The sequence below is a fragment of the Aulostomus chinensis genome, chromosome 21, assembly GCF_037954235.1.
Source record: "Aulostomus chinensis isolate RoL2024-O1b breed Wild chromosome 21, RoL_Achi_v1.0, whole genome shotgun sequence".
NCBI lineage: Eukaryota > Metazoa > Chordata > Actinopteri > Syngnathiformes > Aulostomidae > Aulostomus > Aulostomus chinensis.
Window position 1 is genome coordinate 13,634,557 of NC_141340.1, and position 18,134 is coordinate 13,652,690.

The 18,134-nt window shown below is 41.6% G+C and overlaps 1 protein-coding gene across 6 annotated transcripts in view; it reads right to left on the reverse strand.

The window, feature by feature from the left end:
• Positions 1–18,134, reverse strand: part of ctnnd2a (catenin (cadherin-associated protein), delta 2a) — a 292,727-nt gene that overhangs the window by 57,923 nt on the left and 216,670 nt on the right. For all 6 annotated transcript variants that reach the window (XM_086191968.1, XM_086191964.1, XM_086191967.1 and 3 more), the window contains exons 15-16: positions 12,019–12,205; positions 961–1,078 (exon numbers count right to left, since the gene is read on the reverse strand). In XM_086191968.1, coding sequence (XP_086048094.1) covers positions 961–1,078; positions 12,019–12,205 — 305 coding nt within the window. The remainder of the gene's footprint in view (positions 1–960; positions 1,079–12,018; positions 12,206–18,134) is intronic.

An 18,134-nucleotide genomic window follows, 5' to 3' on the forward strand; every position in this document is an offset into this window, starting at 1 on the left:
ATTCTCCATTCTTTACATGTGAGGTGAATCTTGGGAACCCTGCGCTGGTGTGAGTGTGTTTTTGATAAATTATGAAACTCTAACTAACACGTGATGCCAGGCTTCTGTGTGAGCTATGACCTGAAAATTTGCCCCAGGCCGGGCCCCAGGGGCCCCGTCGGGCTCCGGCTGAAATGCAGCGTTCTGGCCGCAACGGCTCTGTGCCGCTTGCTTTAATTACGGCCTGAACACAAATGTTGGTGTTGGCGGGGGTATCTGCTCTTGAGTGCTTTCTAGTTAATTATGTTTGTGACTCCTTGAATTCTAGTAAGTGTTTCATACAGATAGACCAAATTCGTCAGCTAAACAGCCACATAAGCACACGGAAGAAGGAAGTTTGTCGAGACAAAGAGTAGAAGATGAATAAAGCTGACAGGCACCGAAATGAACCCTTGGCTAATGTTTATCACTTTTACACTAGTGACCGAATGCTGGTTCACCTGCCAATCAGTCTTTGTTAGCGAGGCGACAGCAGCACTCCTCTGGTGACTGTAGTCAGATGGTGGAGAGGGGCTGGCGGGTAAACAGTGATTAAGGAAGGCCATTTACAGAAGCTGGGAGACCTTGAGAAATCAGCCAGCCACAACACTGTTTATGTGGTATTGACTGGCCCACACATACTGTGCCGTGAACACACACATATACACCCAGAGCCAAAGAGAACATGTCGTCAAAGCGGAAAATGCAAAGTGAACATAAACCCACTTGATGGGACTGCTGGCAGAGTTAAATACGCAATAAAATGAGCTTCCATTCACCTTCCCTTAAAATATATATTGATTGATTTGTTTGTTTTTTTTCTATTTTGCAAGCTTGTTTACGGTTTTATCAAGCCCAGTGTTTCAGTACCAGGCGTGAATTAATCTATGCATGCACATTACATGGACACAAGCTGAAATAATGACAGTCAGCCCCACACACCTTGCTGTCAATCTCACTGCTACCCAGAGACGTCTGGATGACGTAGAGCAGAGCATCTGTCAGGCCGTCACACTCCCTCATCCGTCGTCTCGCCTCCTCACCTGCGGAACTTACATTCCTGCAAGATACACACACAGACACGCACGCGCACGCACACACACACACACACACACACACACACACATTCACACACACACAATGCTGCTCAAGGTGTGTTTGTTTATACAATATGTGTCTGTGTGTTTGCCAAATAGAAAGAGAAAAACAAATGGTAAAAGACAGATAGCTGCTGAGGATGGAAGAGACAGAAGCAGAGAGGAAGAGGGCGAGAGAGAGAGAGAGAGAGAGAGAGAGAGAAGGAGCGATTGACTGACTGAGCGACAATAGCGGGGAACCTGGCAGTTCTCCCTAAACTAAACAATTGAAAAGGGAGCATTAAAATTCTGGATACATCTCAATCTATGCCCTGAAGGCTTGCTTCAATTTAAAGCACTTGACTTGAGTCCAAGAAAAAAAGAAGAGGAGGGGGAAAAAAAAGAGCTTTTCAGTCAGACAGTTGGTGCCTGAACTTCACAGCTAATCCACACACCAACGCTGCTTTGATAATTTGACAATATTGTCCCATTTATTATTAGCAGCTTTGCTAATATGATGCTCCCTGATAAAGAACAGAATTTAACTGAACTTGTATAGGTGGGTGGCGTTGGCTCGGATCCGTTTGGGCTTCGACGCTGACTGGTGCCATAAATTATCACCTGCTTGTGTCAATAAAATGAATATGAAAACTGAACGCTATCACAGGAGCATTTTGTTGTCTAATTAACTGCAAATAACTCATGCAAAAGGTGCATAAAAGGCAAATATTGAATGCTTTGAACATGTATAATACATTCTATAATGTAAATACAAAGGATAGGATAGGTTTTTCCCGAATGAATAGAAAGAATATATTTGAACACTGAAGGGACAGCACACATTTGTCCGCGTACACACAAACAAGAACACAAAATACTTGTGATGCAGCATAGAATGGTACATTTTGGCAAGGATTCATAAAATCTGTGCTGCTGGCAAGGAAATATGACAAACAAATGAATCCCTTTTAAAATGACTAATAACTTTCACAGTAGTTGTGCCAGAAACCAAAATCGTACTGAAATGTAGTGTTTTGCATTGTCATGTTGCTTAAAATGAAAAAGTCTGCTTGTATTAAATAAAATAAATAAAAGATGACACACATCTTCATGATTTCCTACAATCCAATCAGCAAAAAAAAAAAATTACTCCTCTGAATCAAATTTAGACCACACAGGCAAAGTGTGTGTATTTGTGTGTGTGTGTGTGTGTGTCTGTAAATACTCAGGTGGCAAATAAACACTCAGTGACACTCTGTCAAATCGTTTCTTGTCAGTTCACTTGAGTGGAAATGATGGACTGTGATGGCTGCAGAACCTACATTTGCAAGCGTGCCATTCCGTCCTCATGGATCTATAACCTGAGAGTTCTGTTTCTCACTCCACTAATCTGTGCATGCCTGTTGTTTCTTTTCAAACCCCCGTTGAGTTTTTACCCCTGCAAGTTACCAAACAGTGTGTGCTTGGAGGAGATGAGAAGTAATCTTGAGTTTGGCAACATCTGACGCTGCGCAACATTGCGATCCTCCACATACATTCGTAATCGACGTGTACGGAATCGATTTCGTACTCATGGGCTGTCAGTGGTTTCTGACAGTGGTCCTGCTGATCTGCTATGCACGCAAGAACGTTTTCCCCTCACCCTGATCTGCCAAACTTTTTTTTAGCTATAACACAAATATACAGCCATGCCTTTTCAGCTGGTTATATAATACACATTACCCTTGACTTGGGGGGACATGAACAGCCCTCAAAGGTGCTTGGTAAATTTCCAAAATGAATAAATCCCAGAAAAACAACCGCTAACGCAATTTGTCGCCTAATCCGTGTTTAGCTTTAAAAAAATGTATGAACTAAGAAATCTGAACACGGATTAGACAACATCTCCTTTTGTATACAACACAGATCATGTGACAGACTGATTTTAGGGTGGCTGAATGTATACTTTCACCACCAATGAACCTGGGTCTTTAGCAAGAGCAGTTTTGTTACCTTGTGAACCTGAGGTCAAGACCAGCGTGGGGTCAGTGCTCCATACTCTCTCCCCTGGGATGGTTTGCCCAGTGGTGAGCTCTTTGACCAGAGTTCCAGACTGCTGTGGGGTGACTAACCTCTGCCTCGTCTATAACACACATCAGCGTCATGGATATATAAAATATACTCTTCTTCATGTGCCAGGTGCAATGAGAGGGTAGCCGAAGCAACTTGGTACTTGGAAGAAGAAATTACACAAGCCAGAAAAGGGAGTGAAGCACTGAAATATGCTATGAAGTTCCATTACGCTGCCCTGCAGACAAAAGAGGTTGTGGGGGCAGACAAGAGGCAAAGAATAAATCAAAAGAATTAACAAACCAATTACTAACGTTTAGTTACATGGGTTTAAAGATCTGTCTTCATAGACACCAAGACAATAGCACTGTGAACAAGGAGCTAAAGTGATGGTATGAATGAATAAGTTCATCCATCATATTCCCATAATAAAGTCATCACAGCTGTTTCACCAGTCTATAAGATGAGGTCAGTCATTTATTGTACTGATGAGAAAGAGAGACGAGCGAGTGAGAGAAAGGAAGACACAGGAACTCAATTAAAACTTAACGCTCACTGCTACTCCGCTTCCAAGAGAAGGTCAAGTCATTCTCACCAGCCTTGAATGCTAATGGGCAAACAAGCACATGATGAAAAACCTGCTTAGCAGAGAAACAATTCTCAGTTGAGTCGATATGAAACAAGTGTGAAGTGAAAACACTTTACTGTGACTAATGTTAAAGCACCAATGACAGGCCGGAGTGTGTGAGGATGACAGCGGATTGGCAATTTATTGCTTTAAACATCACCCTTGACTGTTCACATGTAAGTGAGAGAAGTTGCATGAACCACACGAGGCACACGACTTTAAGGCTGAAGGAGTACCTGAATACAAACTTCCTTTGTGCACCGATTGCACAGAGTTTAGGGATCTCCTCGAAGAAAAACAAAAGTGAAGGATCTTTTCATTTATTCTAAATGCGCACATGGGTTTTGTGTTACACAGACAGAACATGAATATCTTGCCGCACTTATAACTTCATTTACAGTCATCGATTTGGTGCCATTTGTTCAAGTGCCGTTGCTTTAACGGATGTATAATCATTTGGAAATTTCCTGCTTCTCTCTTTCTTTCGGCCTCAACAATGTAAATAGCTATGTGCCAGAAGCATTATGGTTTCAGATCCTGCATCCACACATTCTTATTTTATTACCATAACTCACAATATTATTTATCATTATTATACCTATTCATAATGAATGTCATCTCGGTAATGCTTGTCAATGTTTTTCCCTCAAAGCGACAGTGCATCATATTTTCGTATTAACAAACATCCGTCACATCCAAGCCCTCTCCAAAGCTCTCACAGTGCTAATTACTCTCATCACCGCTACTTAAATCTCTCTGCTAACCTGATTGTAGATAAATAATTCACGTGGGAGACTTTCCAAATGTTGTCGGTCCAAATGGAACAAATTGGGCAACAATTGGGTTGTGGGGCAGTGTGTGACAATTAACCCCAGTTTTAGAGCCCAAACAACACATTAGGCACCAGCTGGGGTGACTACTTCAGGTTAGCACATTGTTAACTTGAAAACAGATAATTGAACAGGTGTGACACCTATGATGCAATGTTCCTTGAAAGTCTGCACCTCATATGGTAAAGTACATCGCGAGCCTGGACAACAACCGAGAGGCTGTAATTCCAGCTGTCCCCTGACAACCCCCACATTTCTCGCCCAGAGTGAATTAAAAAAGAAACAAATATCAGTTGTAGATATTTGCGGATAAATGTCCCATTTCCTGGACGGATACATTTTTTTGGACTTCAGACAGGAAGTACAGAAAAACACGACCCTGCAAGTGAAGCATCCAACAAGCCAAGGTGTTAAGATTGGTTCACTTCAAATCATCCATGAAGTTCTAAAGGCAGTTGATTATAGAATCATTGACTTTCATAGGATAAAAAGTGATGCTTTTATGCTCCAAGATATTAATCAGGAACTACACAGAGGACATGAAAGGCTGAATGAAACTGCTCTACTTTCTGTATCCTCTCACTTTTTTCCAAATCCCTGTCCTTTTTCAGCTTTGGCATAATGAGATACTAACACGCTTTTCAATTTTTGCGGTTTCAATTATCTAGAAATGGAAATCATTCTGACGTCCAGTCCAACCTGATATGCACAGTTTCATAATCTAGACTCACGCTTCATACAAAAAAATAAATATGACTCTGTTTGTGTTTATTTATACATGAAATAGGGAGAGTGTTTCTGTCTCTGCGCTACCAACAGTATGCATGAATGTGCTTATGTCTGCACTCGTGTGTGTGTGTGTGTGTGTGTGTGTGTGTGCGCGCACGCTTGTTAGTCTAGTCGTTTTGCTGTGAAGCATGAAATACTTTCACAACAGGCCTTTGTTCCTGTGCTAGTTACTGACTAACACAGCCAAGCCAGGATTTCATTAGCACAAAGTAAAGCCTGCTAACTTTTTTTCCTCTGGTTGCAATGTGTCCTCAGGCACTCCAACATCTTACTGTGTTGCATCATGGGATATTTACATAAGACTCTTGTTTTTTTTTGCGTCTAACATAAGGGATTCGTGGTCTTTGGTATCATAATCACTGCAACTTAGACAGAGAGAAAAGACAGAGAGAGAGAGAGAGAGAGAGAGAGAGAGAGAGAGAGAGAGAGAGAGAGAGAGAGAGTAGGTCTTTCTGTATTTTGTGCTGATAATGATGAGAATGAAAGTTTCTGAGCAAAGTGTGTCTGCATGAGCTGAACAGTCAAATGACAGGGAGCATGACAGGACCTATGTACTGCTTTTCGATTATTAGTGTGTGTTTACATGGAGTGTGAATGACTATCCTGAAATCGAATCTGTACTATTTAACTAGCCAACAAGATGTCACTCCTCATTAATTCAGCCCATCTCATTAGCTAGCATCATTGATTAATTACCTATGGAGCAAAAAAGACATAGATGATGAATGCATGATGAAGCATCCTGTCCTGAATGTAGCTGTCCTTATTTTGGCTGGAGTTAAATAACGTGGATTGCAATATGTGCCTCATGAAATTACAAATGTTACTCATGGTTATGCTTTAAAATCGAATCATATATTTGAATATTGCAGCTATTAATTATGCTATTACATCATTACTTCAAAAGCTATTGTACAAACCCATCCATCCATCCATTTTCTACTACTTCTCCTGTTAAGGGTCGTGGGGGGTGGAGTCTATCTCAGCAGCTGTCGGGCAAGAGGCGGGGTTCACCCTGGACAGGTCGCCAGTCCATCACAGGACCAACACATAGAGACAGACAACCATTCACACTCACAGTCACACCTACGGTCAATTTAGAGTATCAATCAGCCTCATCCCCTCTTGATGTCTTTGGACTGTGGGAGGAAGCTGGAGTACCAGAGAGAACCCACACAGGAACAGGGAGAACATGGAGACTCACACAGAAAGATCCTATGCTGGAGCCGGGGCTGGAACCAGGAACCTTCTTGCCGTGAGGCGACAGTGCTGACCACTGCACCACCGTGCCACCCTTGTACAAACTCATGAATTTGAATTTTTCCATCCACACTAAGTGTAGCTGAACATGTTTTGCCTATTATCATATGATAGAAAACACTTGGTAGGCCATATATTTTCATTTAGGCTTGATTTTCAGCCCTCATAGACATTTTACAAATGTATTTGAGTGATGGTTTCCATGCATTTAGGTAATCTTCATGGTCATACAACCTCTCAATCATCTGTGTATTCATGAAAAGCAGCATATTTAATGAACATTTAAAAAAAGATGTGGTCTGATATGAAATCGAAAAGTATTTAAGTAGCTTAATCAAGATGAACATATATATGGTTCTTCAATCTTAACAAAAACCATATTCTCAACCACAACTTCTCCGAAACATATTGACTCCAGTTGTTTCTCCAAAAATTCTTCAGGCCCGTAAACTGTTATCATTATCCTCCGACCTGTCCAGGTTTTTTTTTATGATTGTTTAAACCCTTGATGTTCCTTTCCACAGCACTTAATTTCTCAGGAAATGAGTTGAGATTCACTGAACAAATCCCATGTTAGTCAGTGTTTACAGTCTGAGCAACTAAGATCCATTCAACATGTTCAGGAAAGATGTGAACATGAATGAATCTCAGGCAGATGGCTTTCTAATATTGCTCAAGGAATAAATGACCACAGAATGACTTTGTAACAGCTGGTGTGTGGTGACTGCGTAAGTGTCTAACCGTGTGTGTGCGCGTGTGTGTACGTGTATGTCAGGGCAAAGGCAGCATAGGGTCATCACCAGATGGCACAAACATCCACATAAAGCCAGTAATATCAGTGGAATAAATATGGAAAATACCTCATTCGTGACGACACACTACTTTGTCTTCATTCATCGAATAACTTATTCTGCTGCTCCCTCACATGTGTGGGTGTCTTGAAAGGAAATAAACAGTTTATGAGTGTGTGTGTGATCTTGATAAGTACAGAAACAGACACTGACACACACGGTGCAGTTTGTGGAGTCAGCCGGCAGCTCTGTCTTGGGTTTAAACCAACACACTGCAGGGAGGTAAACAGCCCTGAATGGAGGATATAGACATGCCTTCACATTTAAATATATTATGTACATACAGTACCAACACACACACCCACACCCACACAAACACCCACACCCACACACACACACACACACACACACACACCAGCAACGTGCTCCCAGAGCATACCCAATAATAAAAGGTTTGAAATTGAGCTGAACTACACACGGACCTCAACAGTGTGGCCTTGTGCCACTTTAACCTCTCAGAGCAGATGGAAAACAACACCGGCGAACACAACAAACACCTTCATTACTCTCTCAACTCTGTCTTTGAGATCCTGCCAATGTCTCCCTCTTCTTGTTGAGAGTCTTCACATTCTCTCTGTTGGAACTTTTAACTGTCCTCCTCCTGTCCAGTTTTACCTCCCCTGCATCTTCAGAGGTAGACACACAAACACACACACACACACACACACACACACACACACACACACACACACACACACACACACACACGCACACACACACACACAAATCCAGTATATATCTCAGAAGTTAGGAAACAACAGACTAAAATAAAGTGAAATCCACCAATGACACAGGCTATACACACGCAGAGTTTATTTCAAGAGGCTTCAGTGCCCATTTCATTAACATGAGTGGTACTGTGTCAGTGGTTGCCGGGTTGGTAACTCCCAGAATACAAACTGTTGCTGCTATAGTAGAATCTGAAAGGTTAAATGGGAAAATATACACTTCAACATACATGATCAGTTCAGAAGAACTGCGTAAATCGTAAATGCAATTCATATCTGTGTTTTTTTTGTTGTTGTTTTTTAATTCTAAGTCCAAGAGTACACAGCCAAGTGAAATATTAATTTGTTCTGGTGGTTCCTTTTATAAGGGCCAATAAGAATATATTTCAATGGGATTAACCTGTCGGTTCCTCAATCCCTCCTTTGTGTCATTTCACTGACGCGGGTGGACAAAATGTTGGGCACATTTTAGCATACAATGCCACCAATTTGTTGTAGCAGGTGTTGTACGGGTGATGTGACATTCAGTTACTGTACCCAATCATCTCTTCCTGTTCACAGCCCCCATGACACTTTTTGTGCAGCTCTATTTGTCAAAACTCTTCTGTATGTTGTTCTTTTTAGAGGAGGTGATGATGCAGGTGTTGATGGAGCATGATGAGAAACTGGAGATGTTAAATTCATTGGAAAAGGAACAGAGAGAAATGGAACAACAGATGAAGAGGGAATGGCAGGGGAGCCTTGCAGTAACAGAGACTGCAGAGGGGAAGAAAACATGCTGAAATTTGAAAAAAAAGGCTAGAAAGAAGAGGAGAAGGCTTCAGAACCTGATAGAAGGACGGATACTACAGAGGGAAATGGGAAAAAAAAAAAACTCTCCAGGAATACCAGGACCACCACCTGGCAAGGCTGGAGAAGGAAAGGGAGGAAAAGGCATGGAGAGGGAGAGAGAGCGAGAGAGATAGAGAGAGAGAGAGAGAGAGAGAGAGAGAGAGAGAGAGAATGAGGTGAGAGTGACTCCAGAGTGAGTGGGAGGAGGAAAACCTGCACAGAATAAGAAAATAAAAATGAGGGAGAGACAAAAACAGAAAAAAAGTTGTAAATAAGAGAAGACAGAGCCAAGGAGGGCAGTAATGAGAAGAAGAGGAGGCAGAGGAGGAGAGGTTACACCAGGAAAGCCCGTTATGCTTGAGATGACCTCCATCATAAAACTGTTACTGTGTCCAAAGTTACTTTTCAATGGAATGAGATAAATTAAAATACAAATGACTTCTCTCTTATATTGTTTTTGAAGTGAAACCTCAGTTACATTTCTGATCTTTCTTTCGACACAAACATAAGCGCACGAGCCCAAACAAACGCAAGAGTAAATCTCTATGGTTAGTTACCCTTCACGCAAGAACTACCCTCATAGTTTTCAAGTGAGGGCAAGATAAGACTCCCACATAACCAATCAAATATATGCCAACACTAATTCTGTGACTGTAACAGACGATTCACAAGACAAGTAGAACCACTCAACTCCACGCGTCTCTGGTTTCATTCGCTAACTTCAACTAACAGCAGGCAAGGAAATCAAATATGCAGAAATGCTGAAAAGCTATTAAGTTGAGCTGATTTTTACCATCTAGATTAATTAGCTGATGAATATTAATGCATTTACTAAACCATGTTGTGTCATTGATTGGCGAGAGATTTGACTACTCGGGGAAGTCTGACCGAAACACGTCCGAGCAAGTGGGTCGGCACGTACAAATATACAGTAATTACACGTTTTGAACAGTCGGAGTGACAGCCAGTATTCATATTCTAATTGATTACAAACTCTGAGGCTTTACTTTGCTGTGATGAGTGGATGGTCACATGAACACAGTGTAGCACCGTACACACACCATTCTGTGATGGCGTAGAAACCCCGTTTGGGACCTCTTCAGAATGGCTTTGAAATCCTTTTGAGAAACATTCAATGGCTGCAGACAACCATTGGAAACAGCTTGAGAGGCGCTCTGCAAAGCGAGTGGCGTGAGCTTTAATCCAGAGGCTGCTGGTGGTTGATTGAGTACACAGCTCAAAGAGACGGCCAAGTGGACATCTCGGCTCTCTGGGGATTTTGTGTGTGTGAGTGTGTGTATACATAAATGAAAACAAGTTGTTTATGGGCTCAAGGAGCAGAGCCTTCTTTTCAGTCGTAACGACATACGTCAAGCCTGCACAAATACACGCCGGGGAAACGTTGTGTATACATTTCTTGAATTGTAGCATCTCTACTACAAAGTCGGTTCCTGTGATAAACTTCTGGACTGAGTGTACTCTCGGGTCAGTTTGGGAAATTATCTAGCGATCAGTGCAACAGTGGATACACTTAAACTGCACTTGCGTGGACAATTTGTCTGTTAATCTTACAGTTCGACTGATAAAGCACACGGTTCTCACCCCAAGTCTGCATCCGTTACATCACCAATACATCTTGTCTGTGACACTGACACTTTGATTTGTGGTACGTTAACTTAGAACAATGATTTACTGAACTGTAGCAACTTTAAGTTAATCTCCATGTGTAAAACACTCATGGCAACTGACAACAGGTGCACGATGCTGATGTGACTGAACAAACATGTCCAAATCCACTGACGTACATTTAATGCTCCCGCTTGTCATTTGCATTCAATCCCAGGTCAAACGACCCTGCATTTTAAGATTTTTTTTTTAAACAATTTCGGGGATTTTAATTGTAAAATTGATCAAAATGTTTATGGTGTAATTGTTGTCAGGATTTGTATCAAACAAAGTGGAATATGACGTATCAGCAGAACATGTCTGCAGCACCACAACATTTAAACGGGAATGATATTTCGTCACATGAATAGCCTTTAACATATATTCCATCTATCTGTAATTTGAAAAATTCAATTAAGTGTGCAGCCGTACCCCGCAGAAGATGGGTGTCGTGTAGGCGTGTGTAATGGGGAAAAAAAAATTATGTTATTGATTTTAATAGTTGTCTGTGGACCTCAACTCATCATTCACTGTTAATGAATACTGCACCGGAGCGCCTGGTCTGTGGTTGAATAAATGTAACTTCAATCAATCGTGTGTGTGCAAAAAAAAACAAAACAAAACAAAAAAAACAACAACCAAAAAACAAAGGTGGATTGGTCATGATTGAATTTCTCCAGCTTATATTAAAGTCTTTTGTTCATGGAGCAGACAAGCGACCAGATCTACGAAAACTGCTACAGTAGTTGTTTTTCATTGTGTCAACTTCAACAACTAAGAATCATATTTTATCAGCACAATGCGCCAAAAATGAAATCTTGACACACAAAGGACCCATATGAGTGGAGGAGATGTTGCTATGGTTACCTACAGGAGTCAGTGTGAGAGTGTGAGAGAGAGATAAATAACTGTGCACACAGTATTGTTCATGGTGTGTGAATTTATGCATCTATAAGACACACAAGTGCTGGAAATACTGGAAGCAAACACACAGAAGTTTCTCCTTGACTTGACTCGCTCTAACTTAACCGTGACCTTAGAGCAAAACTCTAAAGTATAATGATATATACTATGAGGAATGTCATTTAGTAGATCAGTTAGTGTACGCAGTACACACACACACAAAGCTTGTGTTAGTTGTGAAATCTACAGATATGAATTGTGGCACAGCAGGAAATCAAATCAACAGATATCAAATCTGAGAAAGTATTTCTGAGACAATTGTGCTTTAACATACTACCGCATGAGAGGATCTGCATTTCGGGTGTGTGCACATGTGTATTTTGCATTTACCTGAGGCAGCCTGTCGCGTTACGCAGCACCTGCGAAGTATGGAGGTGTAGCTTGCGGTCCTCATGGTGATTGGGGGAGGAGTCCCAGTTGGAGTGGGGGATAATGACGCTGTTGGTCAGAACAGCCAGGGCATCCTGGATGATTGGCATCTTCAGAGCATCGCATGACGACAGGTTCCACAGCACACCTGCACGGAAGAAGAAAACATCGGCTTGGGTTTTTATTATTTCAATCATTTCTGCATGATTTAGCCAATAAAAGGTGTGAAGTAATGATAATTTGAATGTCATTCCTCTAATTGGAGTAATATCAATTAAATCAAATGTTATTCATCCATCTATTTTCCATACGCATGGTCACCGGGGGAATTGAGGGTCGAACCAGCGACCCCTCGGTTGCTAGACAGCCACTCTACCTGAGCCATGCCGCGCCCCCCCCCCCCATGTAATCCAATAATTAAATTGAATAAATCTTCACACGATAATGAGGTGATGTTCAGCCAAGCAGTTCAAACAGTCATCAACATAAAAGTGTAAAACATGCTTATGACATAAGCCAGAGAGCTGATTAATCTAACAATCGGTGATCGTTATTTATGATCAGTGGAGTCATTTAAAATGGATGATGCAACGAAATGCATCTCGTCCTTGTTAACTCAATGGCCTTTTAAATGTTCGGTGTTCTTTTCATTATTACACCTGCCCACCTAGCATTAATAAGCACATATTAAAATGTGTGTGTGTGTGTATGTGTGTGTGTGTGTGTTTATTCCATCAGAACAGCCATGTTGGTTTGAGGAATTAAAACTATTTTCACAAACTGTGGGATAACAGGCCCCTGAGCTTTGCCGGACTTTCCTCACCAGTACAGTACATTACGAAAAAGAATAAAAAATGAAGGTACTTCAGGATCGTGAGAGAGACTGAATGAAATTGTTTTCTAATATATTTTTTAATCACTTGAACAAAATACCACCCACTCTTGTATTTTAGCATCAGACCTTCCAGAATCTACCTGAGGAAATTAATTAGTTTCTTGGTCCAGGCAGAAAGCCAAATCTCCCATCCGTGTATCATTTACTACACGCTGTGTGGAACACACATCAGGCTAATAAAGTGCAAGCATATGCACAGACAGGCGATGTGCAGAGACAGACGGGTGACAGCAGTCGCCTTGTTGGTCAGCTGTGACACACTCGTTCTCATGTAAACTGCATTTGCACATTATAAATGTGCCAATAAGTCTCTGCCGGGAGAGGAGCAGAGGCAGAAACAAAAAACAATTTGATAAAATGTGTAAAACGAAATGGGGCAGGGTGGAAAGACGCGAAACAGAGAGCGGTATGAGAGCCGGGTTTGTGGAAAGATCGAGACAAAAGACGGTGCATTTTTGACAAAGTATAGAAAGCTGCCGTGTTGAAGGTCACCATCTGTCATGGATCTGTTGTCAGCAATCTTGCACGTGCAAATGACAGTGACAGCGAAGGAGAATCCGGCCAAAAAGCAGACAGGAAATGAGGAACGTAAAAGAAAGAAAAAACAAACAAACAAACAGCAGAATAGCAACGGTTACAAAGGGAATCTCAAAAAAGGTCACAAAAGCCTGATGGGAAATGAAAGCCCCTCAGTATGTTTACATGTTACGCAGGTAATTGGAGAATGTGTTTAAATGAGCTGCAGGGACACTGTAAAATAAATAAGTAACTGGCTTATTAAGCTGAAGTAGTCACTGAAGGCAACAGAGGATGATTAAAAAAAACCTGTTTAATTCTTTGGCTGAATGTGTGAGTGTCAGTGAAATGAGAGGACAGCTAAATTAGGCTCAGAGCGTTTGAATGGAGCAAATAGTAAAATGCTCAGCAGTGTAAACAGACTTTTGAAGAATTTGAGGCGATACTATTTAGTGTTTTTTTTCTTTTTTTTTTATTGTTTACCAAAGAGAAATGACTAGAACCTGTTTGGAGTTAGCATTGTTGAACGTCAGGTTCCCTCGTCTCAAAGCCGGAGTGGGTTTTTGATTAAATGTCTGAGGTTTGCGTAAGCGTAAGATATTTTATCTAATTTTTTTTTTTTTCGAAGGAATAAAACGTATCAGTAAATACAGTGCTCATTCTTGCTGGAGCCTTTATGCGTTGTGTCAGAAGCGGCTTCACACTCAACACAGAAGAAAAGCGAGGCTGGTTGCGGTTACCACACCATTAGCTTTGCACTTGTAATGGCACTGTAGCATTTACACTCCAAAGGTTGTGTTAATTCGTTGAGATTATCCTGCTAGTCTGAAACTTTTAATCCCGGCAGAGCTTATTTCTGTCAGGGATCCAAAATCCAATGCAAAAATCCCGTTAGCATTCTCTACAACCTTATCGCTTTGTCCCGTTGTCATTATTTTCTGGTTTAAGTTCGTTCCTCACATTTTGCTCTACTTCCTAATTTATGTGTTTCAATCCTTTTGGATCCTGTCTCTCGGCCTGCCTCGTTCGCTTGTCCAATCAGCTCCTTGTCTTGCTCGTCTATCCACCTGTCTTCAGGGGTTTTAGTTCTCCCGTTTCCTTTTCAGCTCTCCAGTCAGATGTCAGTTCAGTTTTGCTTCTTCACTTCTAGCCCCTTTTAATTCTCCTGTATTTTTCCTTGTTTTGTTGGTTCGTGAGTTCTGCCAGTGTCTCCTGTTACCCTGTGCTGTTTTTTTGTTTCTTTGGAGACTAAAAGTCTCAACTCCTTCCTGCCTCTGCTGCTGTAGGGTCCACCTGCCTTCATCAGACTGGACATAACTCCCTTTACAAATCAATGACAAGTAATGCTCGTGAACAAAAAGGCTAATCCCCCCCCCCCCCAAAAAAAAAGTGGTTATCTAAATTCATTTTAGAAATACTCAGGATACCTCCACTTCTTCATTCGTAATTTATCTGGAAATTAAACATTTAACAATTTGTATTAGTGGTAGAAACAGTAAAAAAGAGAGCATGCCAGAGAATATTCAGCCAGATCTCAGAGACAAACAACAGAACAAGACAAATCAACACTGGAGGGAAGGGAGAACAAATGTGTGAGAAAAAGTTCAAAACAGAAAAACAAGGCGAGTGTAACAGAGGATGGCCGAGTGTGTGCGCGTGTGTGTGTGTGTGTTGGAGCTTGTGTGGACAAGAAAAGGAGGGTGATAATAAGGCGATGACCTTCTTTGCTGTTTGGCAGCAATCAAGTGCTCCAAGCTTTTATGTGTGTGTGCGTGGCTTTCACTAATCAGCCTTGTTTCACATCTCAAGTCTCTCTCGATTGTTCTCCTCTCTCATGGACTCATTTCAAACCAGGGTAAAAAAGCTCCAACATTCACGAACACATCCAAACAAACAGATAACCTTCAGCAAGGGTGACGGAACAAGTACAGGGAAAAAAACACTTGAAAGACTCTCAAACATCTCTTTCTTTCTCTCTGGTCCTCTGTCGCCGTGTCCGTCTGTTTCTCCACTGGTGAGTACAGTCGGAGTGATTGCAATCAGGTTAAAACGGCGTCTCTGATGAGTCAACTGGAACCTCTGTCCATACTTGTGGAAAAGCCTCCAGTTCTTCGCTCTGGTCTCATCACTAAACCAGAACAGACACAAATCTCACGCACAAACCATGCATAAAAGCATATATCTTATTATCAATATCTTAATGTTCGGCTTCAGTCACAAATATTTCATAATAGTGAATGCTGCTGGGCTGATGGTCACCAGTCAGAGCTACAAGCATGAATGCAAACTTAAACAACGGACAGGGAAAATCCATCACTAAGGTAGTGTATGGCGACTGCGGCACTCTTCAGCTTCACTTTGGTTTAAATGTAAGGCTTCAAAGAAACACTTCCTGAACACGCTTGTGAAAACACTTAACAGCCTCTCAGCAGACAGAACAAAGGACTGCTAAAGATTTAATTGTGCTTCACGATGCTGTGTTTGTACTGCGGTCACCCAGTCAGACGGTCCTGAGGAGAAACAAGCGGGACACCCAGGCCCGGTGCACACTTAATATTAAGATCCCTCCAATTGGATCCGATCACGAGTGTGTGAGGGTGTTCACACTCGCCTTTAAAATGCGTATCCACCTTTGTCTCCTGTGACCAGATCTCACGCAAAACACCTGTATGACTTCCACTTGCCAGCAATAGTTTTATTCAAATCAAATATGCATTTGATACATCTTCTTTAATTTGTAAAAAAAAAAAAAAAAAAAAAAATTAATAATACAACACACTGCTGCTTTATGTTGCCTTGTACACAACAATGTTTCCACCGTTGTGGACCTTATTCATCAACACCCTTGCTTTCATGCACTCAGCTTGGCCCTTGTTGCTGAATATACTGTGACTCTGTCGATCCCTCCTCATATGAGTTTCGGCAATTTTTTCCTGTGAAAAGCTTTTCTGGGTAGTTTTTGTCCTCACTCAGTGGTAAGAAGGTGGTAAACCTTGTAGATATTGGTACAATGCCTGAGGCAAACAGGCAATGAGTGATTTTGGGCTTTTATAAATATGATCCGGCTCGAGTCTGAGAGTGTGTATGTCAGAGTTTCAAAGTAGCGTACTCAGAAAATGTATAAAAAACAGTAAAAGAAACTCTTCAGTCTTTTCTGGGGCAAGGACATTGTGTCTGTCTCTGTCTAACACTGGCCAAATCTAAGACTGACATGCGCTACACACACACACACACACACACACACACACACACACACACACACACACACCTGCTCTAGAAACATAGATCTGTAATGCTTCACTAGGCCCAGTATCCTTATGGGTATAACAGTCAGGTGACCGTCACACAATGACATCATCCTGGAGCTTGTGTGTGTGCGTGCGTGCGTGTGTGTGTATGTGCAAGAGGGTGTGTTTCCTTCCTTTATCTCTCCCTCTCTTCATCCATCCCTCCCTGCACTGCCCCCTTCCCCTCAGACACTTGACAGACAGTTTCCTTGGTGCTGGGTGGTTTGGGGGAAATGGGGAGATGATTGCATGAATTCATGAATAAATGAGACTATGACTTGTAAGGGGAGAGTGAGGCCTGTTAGGACTCAAGTGGCAATGTTTTATTAAACAGCCTTCATCTGTGTGGCTTGGTGTGAATTAGTTAGCCGCAGGGTCAGAACCTGGTGATGAGTGAAGCCAAAGACGACAGATTACATCGCTTATGCGTCCACAAAAATCTGCAAAGGAGAAAATCAAGAAAGAAAAGCTGTTTTGTCTGGATGACGGCAGGTTAACAATCACTGACTTGACCTCGGGGTCCTGAAACTTTTCTTCCTGCTGGAGGTTTTTGGGGTTTTTGTGGTTAAATTGTCACTACTTGTACTGGAGGTTCCAATCTCACCAAGGCCACCCGTAGTGAAAATGCTGCAGTGAACCACCATAATAACTTCGATGAAGCTGTCCTCAGGCTTTTTTTTTTTTTTTTTTTTTTTTAATTTTAAAGAAGGTTACAGAATTTGACTTAAATTAAATTGGCTCTGCAAATACTTTAACAAAGCCAGGACATGGAAATTTGGATATCAGAATGGAACAGTAATACATGCCTAGAAGTCATGGAAAACAAGGTGAAACCTTTTCTGGTGGGAGTTTAATTCAATATCGCTTTCTTTTTTGCTAACATCAGCTTGTACGTACAGTAGTTTCTCTAACTTGTGCAGGTGGACTGAAGCAGTGGCATTCATGACTGCAGACCGATGCTTTGGGACAGGGATCAGTCATAGGTGAACAAACAAAATTATGAACAGTTAATCACTGAGATTTGAGAATGTTTCTGGTTTAACCGGCACAATTTTTCTAGGCTTTACGACACCTGTTCAGCATTCCAGGGAACTCAGAGACACGGTGAAAGGCGTTAACGATGGACAAACAGAGAAAAGTACTGCGACGTGGTGATGATGACGAACAGAGGAATGGATAGAATACAGAACTGCAAACAAAGAAGGGATAGATTCTTATGAATGAATGTCCTCACACAGGATGTTCAGTTCTGAGACGGTGGCGATTATGAAAGCAACAATGTAAAGCGCCACTACGAGGAAAAGCACACTGCTCATAAACAATCATATCTCAAATCTGAACCCTGAGTCCAATATTACGAGATTTGTTGAATTAAAAAA